Genomic DNA, 17,295 nt, shown 5'->3' on the forward strand with positions numbered 1-17,295 from the left:
GCCGGATTTTTGGATACAAAAAGATTTCCCAAGCTTTAAACATCCCAAGGAGCACTGTGCAAGCGATAATATTGAAATGGAAGGAGTATCAGACCACTGCAAATCTACCAAGACCTGGCCGTCCCTCTAAACTTTCAGCTCATACAAGGAGAAGACTGATCAGAGATGCAGCCAAGAGGCCCATGATCACTCTGGATGAACTGCAGAGATCTACAGCTGAGGTGGGAGATTCTGTCCATAGGACAACAATCAGTCGTATATTGCACAAATCTGGCCTTTATGGAAGAGTGGCAAGAAGAAAGCCATTTCTTAAAGACATCCATAAAAAGTGTTGTTTAAAGTTTGCCACAAGCCACCTGGGAGACACACCAAACATGTGGAAGAAGGTGCTCTGGTCAGATGAAACCAAAATTGAACTTTTTGGCAACAATGCAAAACGTTATGTTTGGCATAAAAGCAACACAGCTGAACACACCATCTCCACTGTCAAACATGGTGGTGGCAGCATCATGGTTTGGGCCTGCTTTTCTTCAGCAGGGACAGGGAAGATGGTTAAAATTGATGGGAAGATGGATGGAGCCAAATACAGGACCATTCTGGAAGAAAACCTGATGGAGTCTGCAAAATACCTGAGACTGGGACGGAGATTTATCTTCCAACAAGACAATGATCCAAAACATAAAGCAAAATCTACAATGGAATGGTTCAAAAATAAACATATCCAGGTGTTAGAATGGCCAAGTCAAAGTCCAGACCTGAATCCAATCGAGAATCTGTGGAAAGAACTGAAAACTGCTGTTCACAAATGCTCTCCATCCAACCTCACTGAGCTCGAGCTGTTTTGCAAGGAGGAATGGGAAAAAATGTCAGTCTCTCGATGTGCAAAACTGATAGAGACATACCCCAAGCGACTTACAGCTGTAATCGCAGCAAAAGGTGGCGCTACAAAGTATTAACTTAAGGGGGCTGAATAATTTTGCACGCCCAATTTTTCAGTTTTTGATTTGTTAAAAAAAGTTTGAAATATCCAATAAATGTCGTTCCACTTCCTGATTGTGTCCCACTTGTTGTTGATTCTTCACAAAAAAATACAGTTTTATATCTTTATGTTTGAAGCCTGAAATGTGGCAAAAGGTCGCAAAGTTCAAGGGGGCCGAATACTTTCGCAGGGCACTGTAGGTCTATAACAGTTTGGGTCTAGATTGTCTCCCCCTTTGAAGAGGGGGATGACCATGGCAGCTTTCCAATCTTTGGGGATCTGAGACGATACGAAAGAGAGGTTGAACAGGCTAGTAACAGGGGTTGCAAGAATTTCGGCAGATAATTTTAGAAAGACAGGGTCCAGATTGTCTAGCCCAGCTGATTTGTAGGGATCCAGGTTTTGCACCTCTTTCAGAACATCAGCTGTCTAGATTTGGGTGAAGGAGAAGCGGGGGGGGGGGGGGGGGGGGGCTTGGGCAAGTTGCAGTGAGGGGGTGCAGAGCTGTTGGCCGGGGTAGGGGTAGCCAGGTGGAAAGCATGGCCAGCCGTAGAAAAATGCTTGTTGAAATGATCGATTATTGTAGATTTATCGATGTTGACAGTGTTTCCTAGCCTCATTGCAGTGGGCTATTCGATGCTAATGCATAACTCCACAGGATGTTTTTGTGCTGGTCAAGGGCAGTCAAATCTGGGGTGAATCAAGGGCTATATCTGTTCTTATTTCTGCATTTTTTGAATGGGGCATGCTTATTTAAGATGGTGAGAAAAGCACTTTTAAAGAGCAACCAGGCACCCTCTACTGACGGGATGAGGTCATTTTCCTTCCAGGATACCCGGGCCAGGTCGATTAGAAAGGCCTGCTCACTGAAGTGTTTTAGGGAGCGTTTGACAGTGACCCATTACGGACGCAGGCAATGAGGCAGTGATCACTGAGATCCTGATTGAAGACAGCAGAGGTGTATTTAGAGGTCAAGTTGGTCAGGATGATATCTAAGAGTGTGCCCATGGTTACAGATTTAGGGTTGTACCTGGTAGGTTCCGTGATCATTTGTGTGAGATTGAGGGCATTTAGCTTAGATTGTAGGATGGCTGGGGTGTTACGCATATCCCAGTTTAGTTCACCTAACAGTACGAACTCTGAAGATAGATGGGGGGCAATCAATTCACATATGGTGTCCAGGGCACAGCTGGGGACTGAGGGGGGTCTATAACAAGCGGCAACAGTGAGAGATTTGTTTCTGGAAAGGTGGATCTTTAATAGTAGAAACTCGAATTGTTTGGGCACAGACCTGGATAGTATGACAGAACTCTGCAGGCTATCTCTGCAGTAGATTGCAACTCTGCTCCCTTTGGCAGTTCTATCTTGGTGGAAAAATGTTGTCGTTGGGATGGAAATTTTAGGATTTTTGGTGGCCTTCCTAAGCCAGGATTCAGACATGGCTAGGACATCAGAGTTGGCGGAGTGTGCTAAAGCAGTGAATATAACAAACTTAGGTAGGAGGCTTCTGATGTTAACATGCATGAAACCAAGACTTGTAAGTTTTCAGAAGTCAACAAATGAGAGTGCCTGGGGAATGAGAGTGCCTGGGGAATAGGAATAGGAATAAGAACTGGTCGTCTAGTGCGTTCGGAACAGAGAGTAAAAGGAGCAGATTTCTGGGTGTAGAAGAATAGATTCAAGGCATAATGTACAGACAATGGTATGGTAGGATGTGAGTACAGTGGAGGTAAACCTAGGCATTGAGTGACGATGAGAGAGGTTTTGTCTCTAGAGGCACCAGTTTAGCCAGGTGAGGTCACCGCATGTGTGGGAGTTGGGACAAAAGGGCTATCTAAGGCTTATTGGGCAGGGCTGGGGGCTCTACAGTGAAATAGGACAATAATAACTAACCAAAACAGCAATAGACAAGGCATATTGACATTAGGGAGAGGCATGTGTAGGCGAGTGATCATAGGGTCCAATGAGTAGCAATAGGTGAGTCAGGGAGCCGTTCAGTAGTCACTACCATGCTAGTCGAGCTGGAGACACTGCGATTCAGACAGCTAACAGACATGGGGCTAGCAGATGGGCCTTCGGCGAATGGACGAGCCTGTTGAAACCACCTTGGACGATAACGTCGGCAGACCAGTAGTGATGGATTGGCGGGGCTCCGTGTCAGCAGTAAAAGGTCCAGGCCAATTGGCAAAAGAGGTATTGTAGCCTAAGAATTACCTGGTGGACCTCTTTGGCTACCCGGGAGATGGGCCTAGCTCGAGGCTAGCTCAAGGCTAACTAGTGCTTGCTTCGGGACTGAGACGTTAGCCAGGAGTAGCCACTTGGATTGCAGCTAGGTAGCTGCGATGATCCGGTGTAAAGGTTCAGAGCTTGCGGTAGGAATCCGGAGATGTGGTAGAGAAAAAGCAGTCCGATATGCTCTGGGTTGATATCGCGCTGTGCAGACTGGCAGGTATTGACCGAGCTGAGGCTGGCTGGTGTCCAAGTTAACGGTGAAGACCGCTAGCAGTGGCTAACTGACTACTAGCTAGTAGCTAGTTAGCTGTGTCATGACGTTGCCCTCTTTGGGGATAGCAAGCCCCATCCCCCTCTCCCTGCCTCCCCCTTTCCTCCTTCAACTAGGCTGCTGTGGTCAGAGAGAGGTCGTAAATTCCTGAGAAGACCCTGCCACATAGTATTATAAGAGGCAGAGTCAATTTCCATAGAGCACAAAGACATTTCTTCCACCTCACAGAACTTGAGGTACGAACAAATTTCATGTTCCGGAGAAAGTATAAAAGAACGGTGAAGAATCCAGCTACGAACTGGTCCATTTGTTACAACTTGGGGAAGCTCATGGGAGACGGTGTGGCCACATTACCATAACACTGTTTATATAATAGCCTCAGATATGAGGTTTACATCTAATTGATATATAATATGAATGAGTGAGTATGATACTGTTTACACAATTTTACAATGTGATTTTGGACTGTTTAATGAAGGAAAACTCAAAAAGGGAATTGGAGTTAACTAAATCAGAGGACCGCCCCTGAGCCCAGTTAGGGTCAGACGTCCCGGGACAGCCCTTTTCTGCCATTCCGAATAAAACCCAACATTGAAAAATTATCATCAGACCATGTTTTTCTCCATTAGGAGGGGACAAAGGTTGTAGACCATTGCTGAATCTTTTAACCATACCACATGGTTAAACTCTTAGACTATCGATACCGACAGAATAAGAACAAGTCTTTGATATTAATTACTAGTCTGCAGCTAGGAATTCGGTATCATTGAACGCGAAGAACAACAACCGCCGAAACATCCATTCTATAACGAAATGAATGAATGTCACTCTGAACTGTCCACTATAACCACGACAGAGAGAGAGAGGGAGAGACACGGACAATTCTACAAAAGAAACAAACTTTTCACCAGCGATCAAGACGACACACTGAGTGTAAATATATATATTGATTGCAATTGTTCCCGAATGAGTGAGCGTTCATGTGTAAAGGATTAGCATTTCAATTGTTATAATTATCACTCTGTAGTGACTTCTCATCTGACCCCCAGTCCCCTTTTGTCTAACAAGCCGCCATGCCAGTTTAGCCCACTAGGGCACATTCTCCTATCATTTCATGTAACCATATTTACTGTTTGTTTATGCATTTCTGTGAATTACTTAGTTAGTAATAAATAAATGATTTAAGACAATTGGTGTATGGATGACTCATAGTGAAGACTGGGTTCGTGCAGATAACCAACAATTTACGAAGTTTGGAATGAGACTAACGTGAGGTAAAGTAAATCATTAATTAATTTGAAGACTAATTGATCAGATAAAATATCTAAAAGTTATTTTAGGAAATGATAACTTTATAATCTGAATATTTTTCCTTGGTGCCCCGACTTCCTAGTTAATTAGTTACATGATTAATCAGTTGATCGCGTAATACTAATTACAGAGAATCTTTGATAAAAACTATAAGTCTTCAATTTAATGATAGTAAAGACATGACAGCTGTCTAGCTGCTGATGGGGGTTCCGGTTCTAAAGTATAAAAATAGCAGATCCGTACCACATTGGGTGAGGCGGGTTGCAGGAGACTATATTCAGTCCGTAGATGGAAAGTGAGATTAAAATATATACGGAAAAAAACGAGGAAAATGATATTTACACGGGACGGGACAAGACAAAACACACGTCCGACTGCTACGCCATCTTGGAGGATGTTAAGTGTTGTCATGTGTTGCTGCCTTGCTATGTTGTTGTCTTGTGTAGTGTTGTGTTGTCTCTCTTGCCGCAGGAGGCCTTTTTCCTTTTTGTATGCCGTCATTGTAAATAAGAATTTGTTCTTAATTGACTTGCCTAGTTAAATAAAGGTTAAATAAATAAAATACAAATATACCAGGGGTGTGACAAAAAAATTATTTTAACTGCTCTAATTACATTGGTAACCAGTTTATAATAGCAATAAGGCAACTCGGGGGTTTGAACTCAAGGTAAGTAACCATTTATATTGCCTACTACACCAACTGAATCAACATAGACTCTGAAACAATAATAATAACAATAATAATAATCCAACATACTGTTACTTTTCAAACAAGGGATTCCAGCAACTCAGCTTTCACTGTAGAAATAACATCTTAACATTTCAAACAAATACAATACCCAAGCATTTCAAGTGAACTTTCAATAACAAGTTTACAGTCTGGAACTCTTTTAGGGCAGCGATCCGCCTACACCCTTTGACATTTCACAGGTCTAGGACAGCTGTGGGCTTGACCTCTCTTCATGACCTTGTGCGATATGATGCTGAGCATGCTTCTGTGTCAGTCAACAGTTCTTGTGGTTTTGCAGGTAAGCATGGTGTATGTTGTGCTGTGTGTGTGTTTAGTCCATCACATTCTCTTTCAGGGAAACTGTTCATCTCATCAGTGTGTTGTTCTTTTGTGTTCAGTAGGTGACGACGATTGTGGCGGTACACCGCTCCTTCTGTGGTGCGGATGTGATATGAACATTCAGTGTCAGCTGGCTGGATGACGACTGCTGGCTTCCAGAGCCCATGCTCCTGGATTCTAACTGACTCTCCATTGATCAGTGGTGGCAGTGGTCTAGCTGACCTGTCGTAGTATCGTTTTTGTTGTTGTTGTCTCTGTGCACGTTTTTCATGCATTTCCTTGTAGCTGACGACCTCAGGTTGCAGCTGCTGGTTGGTGCTGGGAAGAATTGAGCGAAGTCTGCGCTCATCAACAGCTGGGCTGGTGATTTGAAGTTGTCAACTGGAGTGTTGCGGTATTCAAGGAGACTGAGGTAGGGGTCTCTCTTGTCTGCTTTTGCTTTGTCCATGAATGATTTAGCAATCTGCACAGATTTTTCAGCAAGGCCATTACTTTGAGGGTAATGTGGGCTTGTGGTGACATGTGTGAACTCCCATGCGTTTGTGAAGGATTCAAACTCATTGGATTTGAACAGGGCCCATTGTCAGATATTAAAGTCTCTACAATGCCATGCCTGGCAAAGGCTGCTTTCAGCTTGTGTATCACAGCTGCAGATGTTCACCACCATAACTAGTCAGTCTGGGGGCTGTAGCTCGCACTCAGATGTCAAGCTGTGGTACTTATTCAGAGGAATAATGTTTACTTGTGCACCAGTGTCTAGTTTGAACTTTAGCTCTGTGCCTTGTGTTCCTATCTCAATGTCAGCAAAGGCTTGCTCTGTCTCTGATATTTGACTTTTCTGTGTCACTGAATCAATAAACAGTTCATCAGCGTTTGACTTTTTGATTGACATTTCATCTTCACTCACTGTGTGTACTGTTTTTCCACGGTAAGCTCTGCACACTTTTGCAAAGTGGTTCCATTTTCCACATTTATTACACTCTTTACCTTTAGCTGGGCAATTTCCTTGTTCGCCATGCACTTTGAACAAAATAATAATCCCACTTCTGACACCATGTCTTGTTTTGCACACTTTGTACAAAATAATAAAATGCAGTACTACAGGATATTTATTAGCATAGCTCTTTATTAGCTAGCTATAACTGACATGTTCACATATCGCCAACCAGGATCAAACTGACCATGACCTAACCATTTGGGTGGTCACAGTATGATATGGCGGTAAAATGCATCCAATTACAATTCAGTATGTTTACACATATGAATATTACATGGGGGTTGTGGTAATTGGCCAATATACCACGGCTGTATCCAGGCCCTCAGGTTTGCGTGTCGCTTTAAGAACAGTCCTTGTTAGCCGTGGTAATATTTACCACACCCACTCTGGACTTTTTGCTTAAATAATGCACAGAAGGCCTATCTTTACACGGTAGAATTCAATGGCTATACTTCTTACATGTTCTATGTTTGAGCTGCTTTTGAAAGCAAAAGTTGAATTGAAAACATTATTGGCTTTGTTGAATTCGATGTTCATAAATAGCAAGCTAGGACTGATGGTTTGGTTAGCTAAACTAGCAAGTCTATTTGTTTGGTTACCAAGGGAGCTACTACTGTTTCTATCTAGTAAACTTGCTAGCTACTTCAGTGAATGTTGAACACATTTCTACCTGCAAAATAACAGATTTCTAGATTACATTTGTTAAAAAATCGCCATAGTATGTGTTCCACACATTATTTCCCAGAGAACGCATAGCCCGTCGTTGGTTGTCCCTTGCTTATTATGACTTCACATCTTGTTTGCCTTGATGTTTGATTAAAAAAAGAACAAATATAACTGTTTTATACCAACAAATGTTTCAAAATATATAGTTTTACAGCTTTAGATATCCTTTAGGCTACAATATCACACTTATGGCCAGGTTAGTTACAGTGGTGGCTGATGATTTAAACAAATTCAAAATGGCCCTACATTCATGACCTAATTCGTTTTTCATTTATCTGTTTTGACTCTTTTTTTCCCTCCCCTTCTCTGAGTTTGTACTAACATAAGAAGAGCCAAGGTATTCTCCCATTCCAAACCTGTTTTTTTACGAAGCATGATCTGACAGATACAATTTGATTCGTCTGCCACTGCTTGTGCCCTTTTGGAATTAATCACAGACCCAGGCAGAGGAATCTACATATGCTAATCTAGTGTATTAGACAAAGGCAAAACAAGATAGCAATATTTTGGAAGATCATTTGGGTTTATCTGCTGTTTTCAAGTGCTTATTCATATTCTTTTATAATCTCGTTTACAAATAGCCTAAACACCCAAAGGATGTTTTGCCTTTTTCAAACAGTTTATTGATATATATATATTTGTTTCTATATAACTGATTTTCTAAATGTTCAAAGCGAGGGTGTTACAGCAAATGTTTGCAATGGTTTCATTGTGAATGTATTATTGCTTCATTATACCACAATATTATTTTCCAATAAAAACACCAGAGAGGTTTTCTAAAAATGACTTTTTATTTCTCCCCAGGGGCACCTTGCTTTTCACTTTCTCAGAGATCATTTTTTTAATCATCAGAATAGAAAAAAACGAAGAAAACACATACAAGAGAGTTGCAGTTTCATCCCTTCATAGTGCAGTACAGATGTCAACAATACCTGACACTATAGCCGGGTTTGGACATGTAGATAACCTGGCTTGGACCTAAAATAACAATGACAATCTATGTGAATAGTGGTTAAAAATGTAAACATTTACTAAAATGTTCTGTACACACACATTTGCAGAGGTTCCTTCAGATAATCTTGTTTCAAAAACTTGCTATGGTCAAATGGAATACAATTCCTGGACCTCTCCCCATTAGGTTCCAGTTCCACTATCACTGAGATTGATAATACTGGTAGAACCCAACACATGTTCACTGGTCATTGCCATGATATTGTTGTCTGTTATAAAGCTCCATTGGCACTATCAAACTAAATCCATCGATTCATTTTCATCCCATCTTTGTCTATGTCATCCTGTATTCACAGACGTTGGTTGGCGTCCTGGGGAGGGCGGCTCCAGGTGGCACAGACACCTTCATTAAAGTCAGGCCAGAATCGAGCCACCGTTCAGAAGTTAATTCGTTTGATCCCAGATCTGTTTGCCAATGACGTGGCAATGACCATAGAAGTTGGTGGCAAGACAGCACAAACAGATCTGGGACCAGGCTATAAGTTAATAACCATAGTCTCAAAATCAGAACTGTGGGGTGAGAGGTCCTGTAGTGCTTATGTGGTCATATTCACATTTATTTGTGACATGATTAAATGCAAAATCATGGCAACAACAAAAATAATACTGAAAATAACAGGAACAATTTTGTCATAGGCACAGGCTTCTTCTTTAACTTTCTTTCAACAATTTTGTTTCTTAACGTACTTATTTATTAAATGGTGTCACAGTAAATGGAATGCAGACTGCGTCCGGTTTATTTGTTCATAATGCTGCTTGTCACTCCTCTCCTCCTCTCTTACTTACATTCATTCTCCCTTGTCCAGTCACATTCTTCAGTCATTCTGTTCTCGTTGAGCCATTTCAACCATTTTCAGATTTGATCCTCCATTTCTGGGTGTGCAATTGGGACCCTCCACTTCTCAGCTACGTTCTATAGTATTTCTCCGGTTTTCTTTTGGCACTTTTCTTGTTTTCCTCTTTTTGTGGTATTTTGTTATTTTCCGGCTTTCTGTAGGACTTTTCTTCATTCTTCCACCTCGCTCATGTTGCTTCACTCCGTCTTTAAGCGTCCTCCTCAGCCTCCTCCTCAAACTCACCTTCTTCCTCGGCGGTGGCGTCCTGGTACTGCTGGTACTCAGACACCAGGTCGTTCATGTTGCTCTCTGCCTCAGTGAACTCCATCTCGTCCATGCCCTCTCCGGTGTACCAATGGAGGAAGGCCTTGCGGCGGAACATGGCGGTGAACTGCTCAGAGATACGCTTGAACAGCTCCTGGATGGCCGTGCTGTTGCCGATGAAGGTGACGGCCATTTTGAGGCCTCTTGGAGGAATGTCGCAGACGGCGGTCTTGACGTTGTTGGGGATCCATTCAACGAAGTAGCTGCTGTTCTTGTTCTGGACGTTGAGCATCTGCTCGTCCACCTCCTTCATGGACATGCGGCCACGGAAGACAGCGGCGACAGTGAGGTAGCGACCGTGACGCGGGTCACATGCGGCCATCATGTTCTTGGCGTCGAACACTTGCTGGGTGAGTTCCGGCACGGTGAGGGCACGGTACTGCTGGCTCCCCCTGCTGGTGAGGGGGGCGAAGCCGGGGATGAAGAAGTGGAGACGGGGGAAAGGCACCATGTTGACGGCCAATTTACGGAGGTCGGCGTTGAGCTGGCCGGGGAAACGCAGGCAGGTGGTCACTCCGCTCATGGTGGCCGACACCAGGTGGTTGAGGTCTCCGTAAGTCGGCGTGGTGAGTTTGAGGGTCCGGAAGCAGATGTCGTAGAGAGCCTCGTTGTCAATGCAGAAGGTCTCGTCCGTGTTCTCTACAAGTTGGTGAACCGAGAGGGTGGCATTGTAGGGCTCCACCACCGTGTCTGACACTTTAGGGGAGGGCACCACGCTGAAGGTGTTCATGATGCGGTCGGGGTACTCTTCACGGATCTTGCTGATGAGCAGGGTGCCCATGCCCGAGCCAGTGCCCCCACCCAGGGAGTGGGTGAGCTGGAATCCCTGGAGGCAGTCGCAGCTCTCAGCTTCTTTCCTCACCACATCCAGGACTGAGTCCACCAGCTCTGCTCCCTCAGTGTAGTGGCCCTTTGCCCAGTTGTTTCCTGCGCCGCTTTGACCTAGAAACATAGGAGGAAAGGGGGGTCATTTGAAGGAGAAAAGGGGAAGAGAGGAGAACACCTCAAACCCTATTTTACTTCAAAAATGACAGGCCGGTTACATAATATGTATTTTTTTTAATCACACAGTTTAATTTCCCTATGTGCTAACTAAAAGTGATATGTCCCATACATTTCCAAGCAGTGCTAAACTCATACCCCTCTCATTCCTTACCAAACACAAAGTTGTCTGGTCTGAAGATCTGTCCGAAGGGTCCGGATCTGACAGAATCCATGGTGCCGGGCTCCAGGTCCACTAGGACCGCTCTGGGTACATACTTGCCACCTCCAAGAGAGACAAAGATAGAAACACACCAGCTCAATACTGCAGGGAACAATGGGCTATATGATGTCAAGGGGAGAGGAGTTCCTGTCTGTCCTCCAGGGGGAGGACAAAATATATCACGTCCTGTACACCTCCATTAGTCTTCGAATTGAGTGATCCTATTCAGTATCCCTTGCCACGTTGATATTTTCACCCATTACATTACATTATGGATATCATTTAAATGAATCTCAATTTCAATAGAATAAATGCATATATGTATGTTTGCATATACAGTACCAGTCAAAAGGTTTGACACATCTACTCATTCAAGGGTTTTTTCTTTATTTTTTACTATTTTCTACATTGTAGAATAATAGTGAAGACATCAAAACTATGAAATAATATGGATCATGTAGTAACCCCCCAAAAAGTGTTAAACAAATCAAAATATACTTCATATGTTACATTCTTCAAAGTAGTCGCCCTTTGCCTTGATGACAGGTTTGCACACTCTTGGCATTCTCTCAACCAGTTTCACCTGGAATGCTTTTCCAACAGTCTTGAAGCAGGTCCTACATACGCTGAGCACATGTTGGCTGCTTTTCTTTCACTCTGCAGTCCAACTCATCCCAAACCATCTCAATTGGGTTGAAGTCGGGTGAGTGTGGAGGCCCTTACAATAGCCCTTACACAGCCTGGAGGTGTGTTTGGTCATTGTTCTGTTGAAAAACAAATGATAGTCCCACTAAATGCAAACCAGATGGGATGCAGAATCGCTGCAGAATGCTGTGGTAGCCATGCTGGTTAAGTGTGCCTTGAATTCTAAATAAATAACTGACAGTGCCACCAGCAAAGCACCCCCACACCTCCTCCTCCATGCTTCACGGTTGGAACCACGCATGCGGAGATCATCCGTTCACCTACTCTGTGTCTCACAAAGACACAGCGGTTGAAACCAAAAATCTCAAATTTGGACTCATCAGACCAAAGGAAAAGGCCTGATTCATGCAGTCTCCTCTGAACAGCTGATGTTGAGATGTGTCTATTACTTGAACTCTGTGAAGCATTTATTTGGTCTGCAATCTTAGGTGCAGTTAACTCTAATGAACTTATCCTCTGCAGCAGAGGTAACTCTGGGTCTTCCTTTCCTGTGGCTGTCCTCGTGAGAGCCAGTTTCATCATAGCGATTGATGGTTTTTGTGACTGCACTTGAAGAAACTTGAAAAGTTCTTGACATTTTCCAGATTGACTGACCTTCATGTCTTAAAGTAATGATGGACTGTCGTTTCTCTTTGCTTATTTGAGCTGTTATTGCAATAATATGGACTTGGTCTTTTACCAAATAGGGCTATCTGCGTATCACCCCTACCTTGTCACAACACAACTCAAACACAGCTCAAACACATTAAGAGGGATAGAAATTCCACAAATTAACTTTTAACAAGGCACACCTGTTAATTGAAATGCATTCCAGGTGGCTACCTCATGAAGCTGGTTGAGAGAATGCCAAGAGTGTGCAAAGCTGTCATCAAGGCAAAGGGTGGCTACTTTGAAGAATCTCAAATATAAAATATATTTAGATTTGTTTCACACTTTTTTGGTTACTACATGATTCCATATGTGTCATTTCATAGTTTTGATGTCTTCGCTATTATTCCACAATTTCGAAAACAGTAAAAATAAAGAATAACCCTTGAATGAGTAGGTATCTCCAAACTTTTGACTGGTACTGTATGTACATGTCTGTGTAAGCACCAAAAACATTATTCTTTTGAAATGTTCTTTGTAACTGTAGAGGGTGGAAATGTGCTACCTGAAGCCTCGTTGTAGTAGACACTGATCCTGTCCAGCTGCAGGTCGCTGTCTCCGTGGTAGGTGCCTGTTGGGTCGATGCCATGTTCATCGCTGATCACCTCCCAGAACTAAAGTGGTCAGATCGATAAAAGTCAACAAGAGGCTTGAATTGACACAGGCCAGCACTCCTAAAGTGCAGGTTGCGCTAAGAGGCTGAACTACCAACGTAATGTAATAGCCCATTCACTTGAGGGGTGGTGTGAGGTCAAGTGGTTGAGAAGCTGAGCTATTAATGCATATTTGGTTGTTGTTACTATATTATTACATTAGAAATGTAATGAAAAAAAGGACTCTTGCTGTAAAGATGAACATGGCCATATACCATATAAGGTCACTTACAAAATATCATGCAAGACAAACTATTATGTTAAGTTGAACCATATACCATATGGATATTCAATACGTTACATAATTCCAAAACTATTCAAAATGTCTCCCAGTGGCATTGTCTATCCTGGCACAGATGTGTGCTCTTGACTTCCCTGGTTTCACACAGGTGAAAAATTGCTGTCGAATTCTCTCAGGGAGTGTAGAAAGCAGGTGTTGGCATTGGCTCAGAAACAACCCTCAGTTCCATCCCTCCTGAGGCAAATCCAATAAATAATTACCTTCGCAGTCACAAGACATTATACTAGAATAAGGACCATCCATGAAGATTCATTATAAGTGGCTAAGAGAGAAGCAGTACTCTGTAGGCTACCACATAAGCAGGAAAAGTATAACCATCCCAGAGGAATTAGACTGCTGGGACAGATTGATGGGGTGAGACGTTAAGGCGAAACTTCGTTAAGGAAGTGGCACAGACTGTCACACGAACTCAACTGACCCTATTCTGAAATGGAGAGAGAGGACACTGTGTTATATCATGCACCTATTGATCTTTCACTCCACTTTGAAATCCAAACTTTAACCCCTCACAATAACAAGAAAGATTAGCGACACGACCAATTCTTGTTCACCGTGCTAATACAAAATTCTCATTTAACACATCAACAAGTTAGGGCTACCAAATTAGGCTAGTGACACACTCCGTTCCCATCCACCACAAAGGGTAGGGCTGAATAGACTAATCTAGCGAACCGGTATAGACAGCATATTTAAAGAGAGTAATTGAGGCCTTGTGTGGATATTAAATTATGTTGATTACATTTCACTGGACCCTCCATGATGGTGTTCCCAAATGGTGTTGTGTAAAATAACTAAGTTGAGGATAGAAATATATAGGCTACACTAAAGCGTCCGCTCGGCTCTGTATATCACAAAGCGTTGAGTCATTTAAATGACGTCATCTGCTCTGCTAGTCTACCACTTGTTCATATCCCTCCCCCTCGCCCAGATGCCCCCGTCTCAGAGTTTTTGGCATTCGTTCCTCGCTCCTGCCTGCCTCAGCAACTTTCCCTTTTTTTTCTTCTTAAATGACGTTTATTCAGCTCCAACAATACAACGGCTATAGTTTCTCCGCTATTTTACATAAATCGCCATTGTGACATGAATATCATAGCGTTAATAATGGTTTATTTTACTGGTCTATTATGCGCACTCAGCCAAGAGCCGGCGTGTAAATGCGCAACAGGGCATGAGTTTCTGTCGTAAAATGCCCGTTACTCTTTTAAAGTTTGACTTTAACGTAAGTAACGTTACTTATGTAAATGTGTAATGCAAGGGAATACTGAGACTAAAATTATAGGAATCCTTGACTTGGTAAACCACAATAAAAATGAAATAAATTGTCTCGAAAATGCTATATTTGTGCGTCAACATCTGTAAACGCGGAGGGGGGGTGAACTATATGAAACTATTGTTTCTTGCCAGTGTCATAACGGTAGTCCTAAGTGTCTTTTTAGTTGACTTATCATTTGTGTTTTAAAGTCTTCATTTTAGACATTTGTTTTTCGTAGTCGTAGTCTGTCGAAGGGAAGGCTATTCCAGACACAAAAACAATGAGCGTGGCAGAGAGAGGCCAGACAGAGGGACACAGCCACACGCCCAGCGAATTCCTGCCTCGATAGACCCGTTATCTCACTATAAGAAAATAACTGTCAGCGTTCTTCCAGTTTCGCTTTCTTCTACGACTAGTTCACATTGACAAATTATACATTTATATCCCATAAAGAACAAAACTAAATAGAAGTTTTACAACAGGACCGAAAAGGAGAACAAAAGGGATATTCTTTCCGGTGCTCTTCATCCATTGAGATAACTTTAAATGGCCACCTCATGTTAGAAAAGACCATAACGGAACATTCTGCATTGAATCATTTCGGCTAAGTGGAACATTTCGACTTAAAATACACATAGCCTAGAATACAACTTTTTGTCTCGAGAAGCAACAAATGGTACAATGCATTATTGATTAATTCCCAAATGTAAGCCTTGTTCATTTCAGTTTTCGAGATTCTTACCTTGGCCCCAATCTGGTTACCACACTGGCCGGCCTGAATGTGCACGATTTCCCTCATTCTGTATGCTAGTTATAATAGAAAATACAAGCGAAGATGTGGAGTGCTGCTATTGCCACAGTTGACCCACTGACCACTGTGAAGTATGTGGATGCCACCTTTGAGCAAGGCGGGACAAAGAATTTATAAGTCTGGATCGTGCCCAAACCGAGGCTTGCGCTAATGATTGGTCACGGTCTTCGGAATCCCAATCTTGATTGGCTGAGGAAAGAAAATCTAAGGGGTTTCTCTGCCGTAATGAAAGGGGCCGGAAGTAGAGAGGGAGTGCCGCGTCCCGTCCTGTCATCACTGTCCTGTTGGAGCAGGCCATGGAATCAGCACACTTGCTGTCAAAGATTTTCTAATGTATGACTTTCCTGCCATGCATCATGTAAGACTCCTATAGAATTGGCTATTAATGTAAAAATATTTTGTTGGATAATATTTTTCCCCCTATTAGATGTGAAAACAGTCCCTATAATAACAAACTAAAAAGGGATATTATGTACAGTTATTCATTACCTGAAATCAGATCAGCCAAGACAAATCATTGACATATTGATAACCTTATTACAATAAATGCAAATATGTTCATCATCCAAAATATGAGTTTAAAACAAATATGATTTAATGACACTGTAAGTAACATAAACATTTCCAGGACATAGACATGTCTTATATGTGCAGAAAGCTTAAATTCTTGTTAATCTAACTGCACTGTCCAATTTACAGTAGCTATTACAGTAAAAAAAATACCATGCTATTGTTTGAGGAGAGTGCACAACAACAAAATACATTTATCACGGCAACTGGTTTGATACATTCACATCTGAAGGTAAATAATGTACTTACATTCAGTAATCTTATTCTGATTTGTCATCCCGAGAGTCCCAGAGATAAAATGCAGGATAGTTTGATAAAATCAATTTTTATATTAAAATGTAGTAATTGGGTTCTACAGTTTGAACCACTGCTGTCTCTGGCTCCACACCCACCCCTCCCGGCCATCTAGATGTGTGAAAGTTAGTGTATAAGCTAATGATCCATCATATATGACATCCCTGGGAGTGTGTAAACTTACATTTTGTTGTACCATATAATTTCTGTATGTTCTCTAAAATGTTCTTGAAAATGTATTAATTGACCAATTCGGCACATTGTGCAGTATTACAATGCTCCACTGGATAAATAGGAAACTTTGCACATACACTGCTTCCATCTAGTGGCCAAAATCTAAATTGCGCCTAAACTGCAATATTATATTATGGCCTTTGTACTGCATTTCAAAGATCTAACATTTGTATTATTATTTTTTACCAGATCTAATGTGTTATATTCTCCTACATTAATTTCACATTCCACAAATTTCAAAGTACTTTCTTTCAAATGGTATCAAGAATATGTATATCCTGGCTTCAGGTCCTGAGCTACAGGCAGTTGGATTTGGGAATGTCATTTTAGGCGAAAATTTAAAAAAAGGGTCCGATCCTTTTCTGAAGACAATCATTCAATGCGGTGGTTGCATGAAGCAAAACATTCAAGTACAACCTGTCACATTGGTGCCGTGTCCCAGATCACAGCAGATTGGTCTCACTTGAAAGAAGTTGGGTTGCCATCAGAATGAGAGGCTATGGGGTAGACAATTTGAGGACACACACACACACACACACACACATATATATACACACACACACACACACACACACACACACACACACACACACACACACATATATATACACACACACACACACACACACACACACACACACACACACACATAGGCATGATGCCTCCACATCCATCTAATGAGATACTGACACAACAAAGAACAAAAGGCAACTAAATTGCATAAAGTCAATAACTTTGTTGATATAGCTATGTAATTCGATTGTGTATCCTAAATGCAAAAGTATTTCACACTGATCATTGAATGAAATCCAATTCACCACCCCACCACAAGATGGCGACAGCACATTTTGCAATGGGCGTGAGACG

The 17,295-nt window shown here is 42.1% G+C and overlaps 1 protein-coding gene across 1 annotated transcript; it reads right to left on the minus strand.

Moving 5' to 3' along the window:
* Positions 1-8,357: 8,357 nt before the first annotated feature.
* Positions 8,358-15,611, minus strand: LOC110496215 (tubulin beta chain). Its single transcript, XM_021571987.3, has 4 exons — positions 15,262-15,611; positions 12,819-12,927; positions 10,913-11,023; positions 8,358-10,698 (listed from the first exon to the last, which is right to left on the minus strand). Exons 1-4 carry the CDS (start codon positions 15,316-15,318, stop codon positions 9,641-9,643), a joined length of 1,335 nt encoding a protein of 444 aa, XP_021427662.1. The 5' UTR covers positions 15,319-15,611; the 3' UTR covers positions 8,358-9,640.
* Between the last annotated feature and the right edge of the window lie 1,684 nt (positions 15,612-17,295).

The sequence above is a fragment of the Oncorhynchus mykiss genome, chromosome 18 (genome assembly GCF_057628025.1).
Source record: "Oncorhynchus mykiss isolate SJ-2025 chromosome 18, ASM5762802v1, whole genome shotgun sequence".
Lineage (NCBI taxonomy): Eukaryota > Metazoa > Chordata > Actinopteri > Salmoniformes > Salmonidae > Oncorhynchus > Oncorhynchus mykiss.